The sequence below is a fragment of the Triticum aestivum genome, chromosome 1B (genome assembly GCF_018294505.1).
Source record: "Triticum aestivum cultivar Chinese Spring chromosome 1B, IWGSC CS RefSeq v2.1, whole genome shotgun sequence".
In the NCBI taxonomy this organism is placed as follows: domain Eukaryota; kingdom Viridiplantae; phylum Streptophyta; class Magnoliopsida; order Poales; family Poaceae; genus Triticum; species Triticum aestivum.
In genome coordinates this window covers 144917558-144930777 of record NC_057795.1, presented here as the reverse complement: position 1 = coordinate 144930777, position 13220 = coordinate 144917558, and the positions used below count along the sequence as shown (strand labels likewise).

Here is a 13220-nt window from a genome sequence, read left to right as displayed (position 1 = left end):
ACTAAAGTAGTGATCTAAACGCTCTTGTATTAGTTTACGGAGGGAGTAGATTGGAAGTCGGAGGGGGGAGTTTGAGGGAACGATGTGCACATCTGAAAATGTTTGCGATGTCAGTGGCTAGAGAGGGCTAAAGATGGATGGGGAGGAAAGTTGTTTTGTGGAAGTTTAGGCTAAGGCATGTGGCAATGGTGGAACCATCAAGAATGGATTTGAGATGGGCGGCTGCCACAGTGGAGGCATATGCGAGGATAAGTGTATCATGTGCTTATTGAAGAATGGTGGGAGGAAAGGAGACCATCAGCATGGGCAAGGAGGATTAAGAGATGTAAAAAGTCTGCAACTAGGATGAAAAGGTAGGGTGATAAAGGGTCACCCTAGTGCAGGTCATTTTTGTAATTGTTTCAGTTTCCCGGCGTACAATTAAGGAGGATGGCGGTTTTGCCTCTGAAGCATAGAGACCTAATCCAGGAGCACCATTTTGTGGGGAAACCCCTTTAAAAGAGCAGTTGAATTAGAGGTTCTCAAGCGAGTCAAAAGCCTTTCGAAAACTAAACTTGAAGACCATGGTGCGAGCTTTCCTTGAGTGACAGCAACTGAGAAGAACAGCAACGTAGCTAAAGTTTTTCGCAGTAGATCTCCCGTTTATGAAGCTTGGATTAGAGGTTTTAGCTTGTCCTATCGAATTTTTTGCCACAGCCTTGGAGGAACAGTTCTGAAGCGAGATTGTTCTAAAGTCATTTGCGGATCTAGCGGCTGAGCCTTTGGGAAGCAGGATCATAAGGGTTCTGTTAAAATGATTCGACGTCCACGTTCTGGCTGAGGAAGGCATGGAAGAAAGGTGGGACGACATGTTAAATCGAGCTGTAAAATCCATGTCCAAAGCTATGAAATAGGGTCGGGTAGCTAAGTGATCATTCGAATGATTTACTTTTCGGAACCCAGTGTTAACAAAGCACTCACGGGGTTTCCTTCCGTAACAACAGGTCACCTCCTATCCTACACAGTTACATGAGAGTAACCCCGTGGCAGTGGCACAACATTCCCACTCGTGCAATCAAACCATCGACACAAAGTTGTTACGCCAGCCACCTTACCAAGTACCACCAACCCCCACCCCGCACAGCAAGCCCCCCTTCGGTCAGTGACAGCTTGGGCATTCATGGTACCTCCAGTATACTGATATGTGGCGCCGTTTTGAGTCCACAGTTCCTAAAGCAACTCGGCGTCATCCTGGTCACCATCGACGTCGTCAGCTTCGTTCTCGTCCTCGTCTTCAGGCGCATCCGGGTCTACTCCCTGCACAGGGGAATCGGAGCAGTCAATGTTTCTTATCTTACCCTGGAGCAAGTCTAGGAGGGAAATCAAAACATGACAGGAGCCACCGAATGTTAGGAGATCGCACCTTCATTTGCTTCTCCAAGCGCTCCAATCCTTTCTTGGCTGCTTCATTGTGTGGGTTTATCCTGCAAGGAAGTTGGTTTTTCCATGAGCTAGTACGCAAGGCTACAAAACATAAAACAATAGGCATGTCGAGAAGTGTTAACAAAGGTTTTCGAAACCAAAATAGGCCAGTTGCCTCCCACAATTCAGTAGACACCTAATAGAACTTCACCGCAGCCTACAAGGAGTGACGTTTCTATCTCTAGATCGGTTAAGATGCACTCGCAAACAGCTAGTGGGAACTCAATTAGAGTAATATACTCCTACGTGAATAGCTGACTTACTGGATAGCTTGCCATTGCAAGATGGATGGATATTAATGGAGTTGTTAGGCATGGCAAAATATTCTAAAAGGATAGAAGAAGGATATTCCAAAAAAAAAAAACCGGACATACTAATCTCTGAATTTACCTACATTTAATCAAGCAAGTTTAATCGCTTACAAACTTCCAGGCACCAATTGGCCTTGTTCGAGGTAGCAATTGACCCATTGGTGAGGGGGAAAGACAATAAGCTCTTGGAAGAGATATGCCCAGGACTGTAAACAGATGGTATTTGAGAGGGTGGGGAAATACAGGATTCAGCATGAAGCCTTCCTACAACTTAGGGCTGCTATTTCATAGTTTCACTTCAAGAGGAAGTGTGCATACCTTAGTGCAGATTGGTAGTGGGAGAGTGCATCCGAAAGCAGACTTGTTGCTGCAAATACTTGAGCCAACTTGATATGTAGAGAATCATCGGCCCATTGTCTTAGATATCTTTCAAGTAACAAAACTGCCTCCTTATTCCGTCCTTCAGCAACATGCAAATCAGCCAATGCCAATGCTGCTCCAAGAAATCCAGGTTCGAGACGAATAGCAGATTCATAGAACTTTCTTGCCTGGAAAATAATTGAACAACATGAATTACTTGCCATAGGGCACAATCACAAGAAAAAAGTATACAAAATGAAATCATAAGAAAAAAACTGTTTGGCTTTACCTTCTCTCTCCCACTGGAACTGATAGCATGCACATCACCAACTAGCTTGAGAGCTTTTGCAGACTGATGCATAACCTTCATTGCTTCACGTGCAGTGAATAATGCATCTTTGCATTTGGAAAGTGCTAGATAAGCACGCACCAAACCTGAGAATAATATCCATATTAAGCTGCCTGTAGGTTTTGGATAAGTAACCAGAAGTATCTATGTGTAACAACCTTGATAAGAGCGAAGATCAGCCCTTAGTTCTTGAGCTCCCCTGAAGTCTGTTACTGCCAAATCTGGTCGATTCAATGAAAGATGCAGATTGCCCTTAAAGAACATAAGCAAACAGTAAGCCCACCACCTGGATATAACAAAAAACAAAGATAGGATCCTAGCCATATACGAATTATGAAGCATAAGCCAACAATCGCAACAGGTTTGTTGTAAACCCGCCCAACATGCTTGTATACTTCATTGCAACATTTCCAGAATATGACAATGCAGGCGGACACTGGTACCAAAACATATTTATGTTGTATGGTCAATAACGTTCTGTTTTCTTACCTTCATAATATAGCCGGTTATATGCCTATCATCAACTCGAAGGCTCTGCAAAATGTAAAACAATGTAAGGAACATTACATGGAAGGTTCGCTTCCACAAAACATAACTATATCTATAAAATGTACATACCTTTTCAGCATATGTCAAAGCTTTTCTTTCATCTTTTCTTTCCCAAAATGCTGCAAGAGCAATACATGTTTCTGGTCTTGCAGGATCAATATGCAGCATATCATGTACCAGTTTGTTTAGCTTAGTGTAGTCCGATTTTAATTTTAGGAGGATTGCATACTCATCCATATATGTCATGATGTTTGGATCAATTAACCGAGCCTGCAAAGCACCAACCGTTTTAGAGACGTATATTTCCTTACAAGGAACTCGAAGCCTAACTTGTTCCTTCACCTTCTCAAAATTCATGATTGCTTCTTCATTCTTGCCTATGATGGTTTCAACCTAGAAATAAGAAGCAGAAAAATCAGGATAGACAATGAATAAAGATAATTAAATTCACACAAAAAAACAAAATGTGATGATGAACTATGACTTCAGAAATTCTTTACATAACTGAGGAACATAGGAGCATCAAACTTACAGAAATCAAGACATACATAACAAAGAGGCATTACATGAGAGAGAATAACTTGATGGTTCTACTTCAATATACAACATATACAGAAGCGCAACAATGGGAAACTTGAAGAAAGAGATAAACCTTCGCAATTTCCAGCAAGATGTGCACATTATTGGGAAATCGTTGCATTAGTTCCAGGTATATATCCAGGCCACCTAGAAAAGGTAAAAAAAACAGTAAGCTTATTTATCATGATGAAGAACCTGAAGTTTTGAAAACTGCAAATTATGCCCAACAGATTACTGAAACTGAAGTTTTGAAAGGTTGATTAACAAGCTATCTATAGTACCAGAGTCCAGTACCAAATTAAGACACAGGATGGAGCTACATGGTGATATGTTATTAACAACGAATCATTTAACAGTACTCAATATCCTTTGCAGCCATACGAAATAATTCCTTGATCAGTTCAATAAAAATCAACTAAGCACATCTTATGCTAGAATCATCAAATGAAATCTGGAAAAAGTTCATTGCAATACCTTTATAATCATGTGAAGCAATGCAACACTGGGCCTCTACATAACGCTATTAAGAAAACAATAATTGAAGTAAATTAATTATTTGAGCCAACCCATAACAAGAACAAGATGTATGATCAAATATTTGCTGAAAGAGAAACACAGTTTCTGAGGAACCAGTAACAAACAATCACTGCAATAAGAAATACACTTTAGCTGCGGAAAGAATAATGTGGATCATTTGGTAAATTGTAAAAATTCCACCTAATCAGTTTGCATTAATGATGTATCCTTACATTTCCCATTTAATCACACCAAATCAGTTTGCATTAATGGTGGTAAAGAAAGTAACAGAAGTGCAGGTGTACATTGTTGTGGCAGTTGTGGCAAATTCTTCAGAGTCGAAAGAAGGCCAAAGGTGTGTTCCAATTTAGTAAAGTTTAGCATGTAGACTGCGTAGTGCTGCTTTGGCTTTCAATCATCAATGTGCCAAGGAGATCTAACATAGGATAGCAATCACCTATTTTGTAACTTAGGGTATACAAGATTAAACGCTGTATGCCATGCAAGCTTATCTGCTGCCAACATAAATTCATTTCAATATATTACTTTCATTACTATTGGTGGCAATGTGACATGCCTCAAATGGTAATGTTTCAAATATGTATGAAATCCCCTGGAAACATCAGCAGCCTGCCTATATGCAACAGGAGTGCAGCATATTTCACGTACATTCCACCAACGTTGTGCATCCAAAAAATCACCTGGTGACTTGCCTCCTCTATTTGGTGCCTACAGACGAATATAATAATCATTCCAGATTTCTAAATTTCAGCAAATAATGATTCGAAAATAAATTTTACACTGGGCAATTGGATGTTCCTTATTTCTGCATAGTTAGTATATGCAGTGCTCACAGCTCAAAGATTTATATACATCAACTGTTATATATGTACAGAAGATATGCACCAAAAGGGGGTACACTTTGGTGCAATGATGGTTCCGTAACTATGTTCAACTATGTGAAGGTAAATAGTGGAAGTGTACGCAATTCAGAGATATCATTGAGCAACCCATAAATAGAATACAACTTACTGCGTACTCCACACGCTAAAACAAAGATGTGGGAAATTTATCAAGGTGATACTGTTTAGATCGAGACATTGAACAATAAAACATGATTAGAGAAGAAGACATCGTATTTAGGAAATTTGACAATCAATCAGCATACAGAAAACTAGTATTATGGATATTTATCTGTTCTCACTAAAATTAAACTATTCATCTAGAGAGACCGTGCTTCCTTTTGAGATCTTAAGCCAAAGAAATGGACACTTACTTGTGCAAATAGTAAAGAGAACTCCTTTGAAGAAAGCCCCATTTCAGCCAAAGCTGCAATAGCCTCAAATACATAAGGGCATTGCCTAGCGGAAAAGCATAAAGATGTCGAAAACAACTTGTCAAATTACATCATGAAGGAATAACCATATGAGGCAATGCGATAGAACAGGAAATATCACTATCAACTTATGCCTATGACCTACTCTCTCTGATTCATAATATCATTAGTTTAGGACAATGACACAGTCATCAAAGTAACACTTTGACCATAAATGATTAAAAAACATGTTGTTACAACAGATGTAATTCAGTAATTACTGTTGGATGAATAGCAACTATCTCTTTACTGAGGGCCAAAGGCCAGTACATATACAGGTGTGGCAAAGTGCAGAAAAGCCCCTTATACAATGGGATGTACACAATGAACTATACACATCTAACACCCCCCCTCAAACTCATGGTGGATCAACAACACTGAGTTTGGAGAGGAAAAACCCATGCTGCGCTCGAGTCTGTGCCTTCGTGAAGAAGTCAGCCAACTGTAACTCAGAGGGCACATAGTGAAGAGCGAGAGTCTGATCCTGCACAGCAGCACGCACAAAGTGGGCATCCACACCGATGTGCTTGGTGAGCTCATGCTTCACCGGGTCACGCGCAATACTGATAGCACCGGTACTGTCGGACAGGAGAGGAGTTGAGGTAGTAGCAGACACACCAAAATCCTCAAGTAACCACCGTAACCAAATCACCTCAGCGGTCAACATAGCCATGGCTCGCAACTCAGCATCTATACTCGAGCGAGAAACTGCAGTCTGCTTCTTTGTCTTCCAGGCAATAAGAGAGCCACCAAGAAAGACACAGTAAGCAGACAGCGAGCGTCGATCAGAGGGATCACTAGCCCAGGTAGCATCAGAGTAGGCCTGGAGCGCAAGAGAGCTGGAGCGAGGAAAGAAAAGGCGCTGAGAGATCGTGCCACGAAGATATCGTAGAACACGGAGGAGGTGACTATAGTGGACAGAGGTGGGGGCTGAAACAAACTGACTGAGGATGTGGACAGGATAGGAGATGTCAGGGCGCGTAACAGCCAGATAGACAAGGCTGCCAACGAGGTGACGATAGCGAGTGGGATTAGGAAGAGGGTCACCATCAGAGGCACGAAGCTGAACGTTGAGCTCCATAGGAGTCACAACAGTGCGCTCATCACCAAGGGCGGCGCGGGCAAGAAGATCCTGAATGTATTTTTCTTGGGAGATGTAGAAGCCATCAGGGGTCGAGGAGATCTCAATCCCAAGAAAATAGCGAAGAGGACCAAGATCAGTCGTAAGGAATTGCTCGTGAAGGCGGGCCTTAACAAAGGCGATGTAATCAATGTCGTCACCAGTGATGATCATGTCATCAACATAGAGAAGGAGAAGAGTCCGACCACGAGGAGACGTGTGAATAAACAGCGCGGGATCATGGTCACTGGGCAAGAAACCAGCCGTGGTCACCACAGATGCGAAGCGCTCAAACCAGGCGCGAGGGGCCTGTTTGAGACCATATAGAGAGCGGCGAAGTCGACAGACCATACCATTAGGAGCATAGTACCCCTGTGGTGGCTGCATATAAACCTCCTCACGCAACTCGCCATTGAGAAAAGCGTTCTGAACATCAAGTTGAGAGATAGACCACTGACGAACAGAAGCCACAGCAAGAAGAGTGCGGACAGTAGTCATGTGGGCCACAGGAGCGAAAGTCTCATCATAATCGCGCCCCTGCTCCTGCTGAAATCCACGGGCCACAAGACGAGCTTTGTAGCGCTCAAGAGAACCATCGAAGCGAGTCTTAAGCTTGTAGACCCACTTGCAGTTGATGGGACGGACACCGGAAGGGAGGGGAACGAGATCCCATGTGCCAGAGCGCTCAAGGGCAGCAAGCTCCTTGGCCATCGCAAGCTGCCATTCAGGCTGAGTCATGGCAGTGCGATAGGAAGTGGGCTCAGTCAAAGCAGAGAGACCGTACCGATCAGGGGAGTAGCGATCAGGCGGAGGGCGAGGCCGAGCACGAAGGTTATGAACCGGAGGGGGTGTGAGAGGAGGTGCACCAGAGGTGGAAGGCTTGTCAGAGGCAACGTCCTCAGTACGAGAACGGCGAGTATAGTGGAGAGAAAACGGTGAGAGAGGGCGACGAACTGGAGAGGATGGGGGAGAAGTGGAGGAGGAGGAGGGAGAAGACGGGGTCAGAGGTGAATGAGAAGGAAGGAGAGGTGCCGGAGGAAGAGATGACACAGGAGGCACATAACAGGGTGTATCGGGGAGAAGAAGGAAAGAGTCGTCCACAGAGAAGCTGGAGGAAGAAGAACGTGGGTAGTAAGAGCGAGACTCGTCAAAAGTCACATCACGCGAGATGCGCAAGCGACGACCCACTGGATCCCAACACCGATAGCCCTTGTGCACATCACTGTAGCCAAGGAAAACACACTCGACCGACTGAGCAGTCAGTTTGGTCCGTTCGCGGGGGGCAAGAAGAACGTAGCAGACGCATTCAAACATTCGAAGAGCTGAGTAGTCAGGAGAGCGACCGGTGAGACACTCCATAGGAATGGCACCCTGCAGAGCAGCCGATGGTTGAATGTTGATGAGATAGGTGGATGCGAAAACAGCCTCAGCCCAAAAATGGGGTGGAAGGGAAGCAGCAATCATCAGCGCACGAGCCGTCTCAAGCAAATGACGATGCTTTCGCTCGGCAACACCATTCTGAGCATGAGCACCCGGACAGGAGAACTGGGCAAGAGTACCCTGTTCCGCGAGAAAACCACGCAACAGCTGAGAGATATACTCTCCAGCAGAGTCAGCACGAAAAGTGCGAATGGGCGTGGCAAATTGGGTGTGAACCATGGCAGCAAAATGTTTGTATATAGGGAAAACTTCGCTACGAGATTTCATAAAGTAGAGCCAAGTGTAGCGAGAGAAATCATCAATAAACAAAACATAGTAGCGATGACCACCTTTCGAATCAAAGGGAGCAGGACCCCAGACATCAGAATGAACTAAGTCAAACGGACGCTGAGATACAGACTCACTAGTAGGATAAGGTAACTGAGTCTGTTTGCCAAGTCTGCAGCCATTACAATGTAAGGAGACATCTCCAGATACAGACCCTAAGAGGCCCTGACGAACTAAGGAAGACAAGCGAGAGCCACAGATGTGACCGAGGCGATGATGCCACTGCTGGAAGGACACGGGCAAAGAGGCGGCAAGAGCATGAGAGCTGGCATGAGTGGTGGCAGCGGAAGGAACACAAAGCCAATCAACCTCCCAAAGGCCCTCTGACTCACGGCGCCTGGGGCCAGCACCAACCAAAGCCTTGGTGCGACGATCCTGAATGGAGCAAGAGTCGGTATCAAGAATGACACAACAACCAAAATCAATAAGTTGGGCAGCGAAAAAAAGATTCATGGTAAGGCGAGGAACATGTGAAACACTCGGAACAGAAAAAGATGGAGTGGAAAGAATACCACGACTAGCAACAGGAAGAGATGTGCCATCAGCAGTAAGAACATTGACAGGCAAATCAAGAGGTCGGAGAGAAGACAGTACGGAAGAATCAGAAGACATATGAAAAGAGGCTCCAGAATCCAGAACCCACGAAGATGTACCTGACTGTGTAGATGCCTGTGATGGTGAGAAGGAGGATGCAGTCACAGCAGCAGCAGAGCCAGTTGACGAGGAGCCTGAGGAAGCAAGGAGACGCTTGAGGCGAACAATGTCCTGGTCAGTGAGTGACGGAGTCGAGGAAGACACAGGAGGTCCACTGGAGGAGGAGCGCCTCTGGTCTCGTTTCTTTTGACGACAGTCAGACTCTGGGTGACCTTGCCGGGAGCAGTAACCACAGACGGTGTCACGGCGCGACATGCCCTTCTCAGCATAAGAAGGACGGCTCACCCCCCTGGAGTAGGCAGGAGCGGCGGAGCAGTGAGGCGAGCAGACGACACAGGAGCCCGGGCAGCCAACACTGACGGAACCAGAAGCAACCCAGCAGAGCGAAGGCGTGTCTCCTCAGCACGAAGCTCGGCAAGCACCTCCGAGATAGGAACACGACCACGAGCAAGCAAGTGAGCACGCCTGGGCTCAAACTCAGAGCGGAGACAAGATAAGAACTCATGAACCCTCTGAAACTCCAAGTCAGACCGCGTAGTCTGACAGCAACGGCAAGTGCCACAAACAACTGTCCGCAGTGAGTCAAGCTAACGCCAGATGGCAGAGCACTGAGAATAGAACTCATCAACAGACGAGTCACCCTGCTGAAGAGCATGCTCCTGACGCACCACAGAGAGGTATAAAGCATCGCCAGAGGGCTGATAGCGCTGACAAAGATATGACCACATCGCTGCAACAGTGCCAAGGGCCATGAACTCGGAAGCAAACTGAGGGAGGACACTGGCAGTGAGAACAGCAGCAGCTCGAGCATCATCATTGCACCACTGAGTGTAAGCAAACAGATCATCCCGGCAGACAAAAAGCGCATCAGAATAAGCAGATACCTGCTGATCATAGGCATCAACTGCAGCAGCATCAAGAGCCTTGGCTGCATCCCGATCAGCCTGAGAAGCATCAGCAGCAAGCATCGGCGGTACTGGCGGAACAGGCACCACCGGAGCAACAGGGCACGGCGGACAGTGTACCTCGCCAGAGAGAACACCCCACAGCAGAAGACCGCGCATATGAATACGCATGAAACCGGCGAACTCAGCATAGTTGGTGCCATCAAAGATCACCGAGCAGCGAGGAACAGCCACATAGCCCGAGGATGACATACTGAGGTATCCCTTTGTGTTGTTTCTGCCTCCTTTTTTTTGGACAAAGAACACCCGAACAGAGGCCGGAGCGAGGGGCCCGAACTAGATGTAAGAGAAGCCCCGCGCACGACCGGCTCAGGAGGCAGCAGCGCTCTTGGCTCACGACCGTCTCGAGAGGCAGCAGCGCGCAAGGCACACGACCGGCTCGGGAGGCAACAGCGCTCGAGGAGAGGTCAACGCCCCCCGCAGCCCGCAGAGGAAGCAGATCAAGGCCGGGGCGGATCCCGATCCCGACCGAGGAGAGGTCAACGCCCCCCCGCAGCCCGCAGAGGAAGCAGATCGAGGCCGGGGCGGATCCCGATCCCGACCGAACGCGGGGCGACCGAGGCCCGGGTGGATCCGGAGCGAGGGGTGGGCGAGGAGGAACGGGCGTGGACCGGGAGGCCAGGCACGGGACGAGCAAGCCCCGGTGGAGCCGCGGCGAGGAGAACCAGGCGGAGCCCGCGATGAGCCGGACCAGGCTGAACGAGAAGGCCAGGCAGAGCTCGGGTCAGGAGGGCCGGAATCGGGCAGAGAGCAGGCCGGAGCGAATCGGGGGAGAAGATCTAGCACGGAGTTGCAGCGTGCGAGAGGAACCTAACATCTGATACCATGTTGGATGAATAGCAACTATCTCTTTACTGAGGGCCAAAGGCCAGTACATATACAGGTGTGGCAAAGTGCAGAAAAGTCCCTTATACAATGGGGATGTACACAATGAACTATACACATCTAACAATTACATGTTATAAAAAATCATGAGAAATCTAGTAATATCAATACTATATTGAACATTTTGGTAATATTTTGTATAATGATGGTCAAGCCGAAAAAAACATTTGACTGACAGAACCTCTAAAGCAGCTTATATTATGCATCAGAGGGACTATTAAGTTGCAGAATTCAGGGTCGTAGAAAACAAATCATTTGGTATGTTGTACCTCAAACACTCTTTATAACATATGGCAGCCACACGATTATTTCTGGATATTCGATAAAGCTTGCCTAACATCAGATTCATTTTTAGATTTCTCATTTTAGAAGGAATCCCTTCCATCTGCAGAAAACATGTAGATCAAACACTGCATCATTTGTCATTGTCAAAAGAACAAAACACATCTAGATCCAAACCATCCTACATATATTTAAAGGTTTCGTATTTTCAAATATCGACCAACACTTATGAGCATAAAAAATGTTTGCTAAATTTAGCAAACATTAACACAGAATCACAAAGAAAGAAAAGCCCAAACCTCTTGGAGTGCTTCACGATACTCATGTAAAGCAGAATGGCAAATAGCTATTTTAGACTTCACCTACAACAGTGGAGCAAAATTGCACTGAGTTATTTGCTAGGGTTGTATAGAATAAAATACCAATGCAAGAAACACCAGAATGGTCTACTGAGCTGTTCACACCTCATTTTCATTGAATGGCATAACATTTGAAGAACTTGGAGAAGGTGACCGGCCGGTAGTGGAAACTGAGATTCTGGCAGTACTTGTTGCTTGTCTGGGGATACTTTTGCTACATTGCACAGCTTGCTTGTAGGCATTCTATAATGATCAAAAAGCGGAAAATAAGAAACTTAAATTTCAATAGTAAGCACCGGACTGTCACATGTATGTTCAGCTTTCCGACACAATAAAGTTCCCCGTTGCATTCTAAATTTCTAAACCATGGTTTCTCGGCAATATTACCAATGCCCTCCGAAATTCTTTCCCCCCATACAACGCATCACCGTGCAGGACCTGCGATACAGCACGCAACATTTCAGGCACGAGACGTGAAAAATGCACTATCTAGGCAATAGAAATGGGCATTCAGCAGTGCAACATTGTGTAAGAGTAGGACTGAGCTAGCATCAACTTCCCCTGCCGAGCTAAACAGGGCAACTTACCAAGCTTTCTGCCTTCATGGGTATGCTGGCCTCATTACTTGCACCACCAGAAGACACAAGAAAGCATCCCTGCAAGTCATGAAAAATTATTATTGCTACCTGAAAACCTCTGCACAGAAGGAAAATCTAACGAGAAACAGTCCTAGGCCAGATTTTGATCTCTGCGACATTGTGTAAGAATAGGCCCCCTTTTTCTCTCGCAACCTTTAACCTTTTGGGACGCAGGATTGGTTTCTTCAATTCCTAGGCCAGCAGGCCAGCTCACTTCCTAGCTCAACTACTGAACTACGTAGCCACCAACGAGCAGCCCGCGCACGCGCGCCGCATGAAACGGAGCAGTTGATCCGGGGCAAAACCCTAGAGATTTGGAATGGGGGGGAGGCGCAGGGGTTACGTACGAGCGTCTGGGCGGAGTCGAAGATGCCGGCGTCGAGGAGGGCCGCCATCGAATCCCGCGCCGCCTCCATCTCCCGCAGGCGGTCCGATCCGGCGCGGCGAGCTGTCCGCGAGGGTTTGCCGGTGGAATTTTGAATTGGGATTTCGCTGCTCGGTTTGATTGGAGAAACGTCACTGCCTTTCCCTCACTGCTCAGTACACCGGAGAAACGAGAGGGAGAGTAGAAGAAGAGGGTTCGGAATGGGCTCCACGCGGGCTTGTGCGGCCCAGTTGGGCCCGCTTCGAAATTTCACGGGAGTAGCGACTGGCGAGCAATATTTTCCGTTTGGAGAAAATCTAGCGCGAGTATAGTCGCTTCGTTTGAATAGTACCAGACCGCTAACCGAGCGCCGACATCACCGGCATATATACGTGCCGCTCGTCGCATGCATCGGCCGGGCGTGGTGGTGCGCGCCTATGACTCCAGCTTCGGAGGGCTAAAGAGTTGGCATCTCTATGGTTTGGGGCTGTCGGGGGCCGCACACGCATAACCCACCACGAAATTATCGCGTTCTCTGATTTCAAAATCACAGACCGATCTTTCCCTCAATTAAGCTCTCTAGAGAGAGCTAAATAATATGTCGGACAATGTCATCTGGGTTATACAATGTTGATTCGGCATTGTTGTGTGTGCTGTGGGGAACACTTCCAGCCGTAACCCGCCTC

At 46.6% G+C, this 13220-nt stretch overlaps 1 protein-coding gene across 2 annotated transcripts; it reads right to left on the bottom strand.

The window, feature by feature from the left end:
* Positions 1 to 908: 908 nt before the first annotated feature.
* LOC123112664 (anaphase-promoting complex subunit 7) lies at positions 909 to 12747 on the bottom strand. Of its 2 annotated transcripts, XM_044533725.1 has the most exons (18): positions 12518 to 12747; positions 12120 to 12188; positions 11920 to 11970; positions 11638 to 11775; positions 11473 to 11535; positions 11161 to 11276; positions 5402 to 5486; positions 4795 to 4854; positions 4084 to 4129; positions 3683 to 3756; positions 3373 to 3423; positions 3100 to 3300; positions 2971 to 3015; positions 2640 to 2733; positions 2422 to 2567; positions 2091 to 2320; positions 1403 to 1463; positions 909 to 1296 (listed from the first exon to the last, which is right to left on the bottom strand). In XM_044533725.1, exons 1-18 carry the CDS (start codon positions 12584 to 12586, stop codon positions 1210 to 1212), a joined length of 1686 nt encoding a protein of 561 aa, XP_044389660.1. In that variant the 5' UTR covers positions 12587 to 12747; the 3' UTR covers positions 909 to 1209. The 2 variants fall into 2 exon arrangements, with proteins under 2 accessions (XP_044389660.1, XP_044389666.1); XM_044533731.1 differs by lacking the exon at positions 4795 to 4854.
* Between the last annotated feature and the right edge of the window lie 473 nt (positions 12748 to 13220).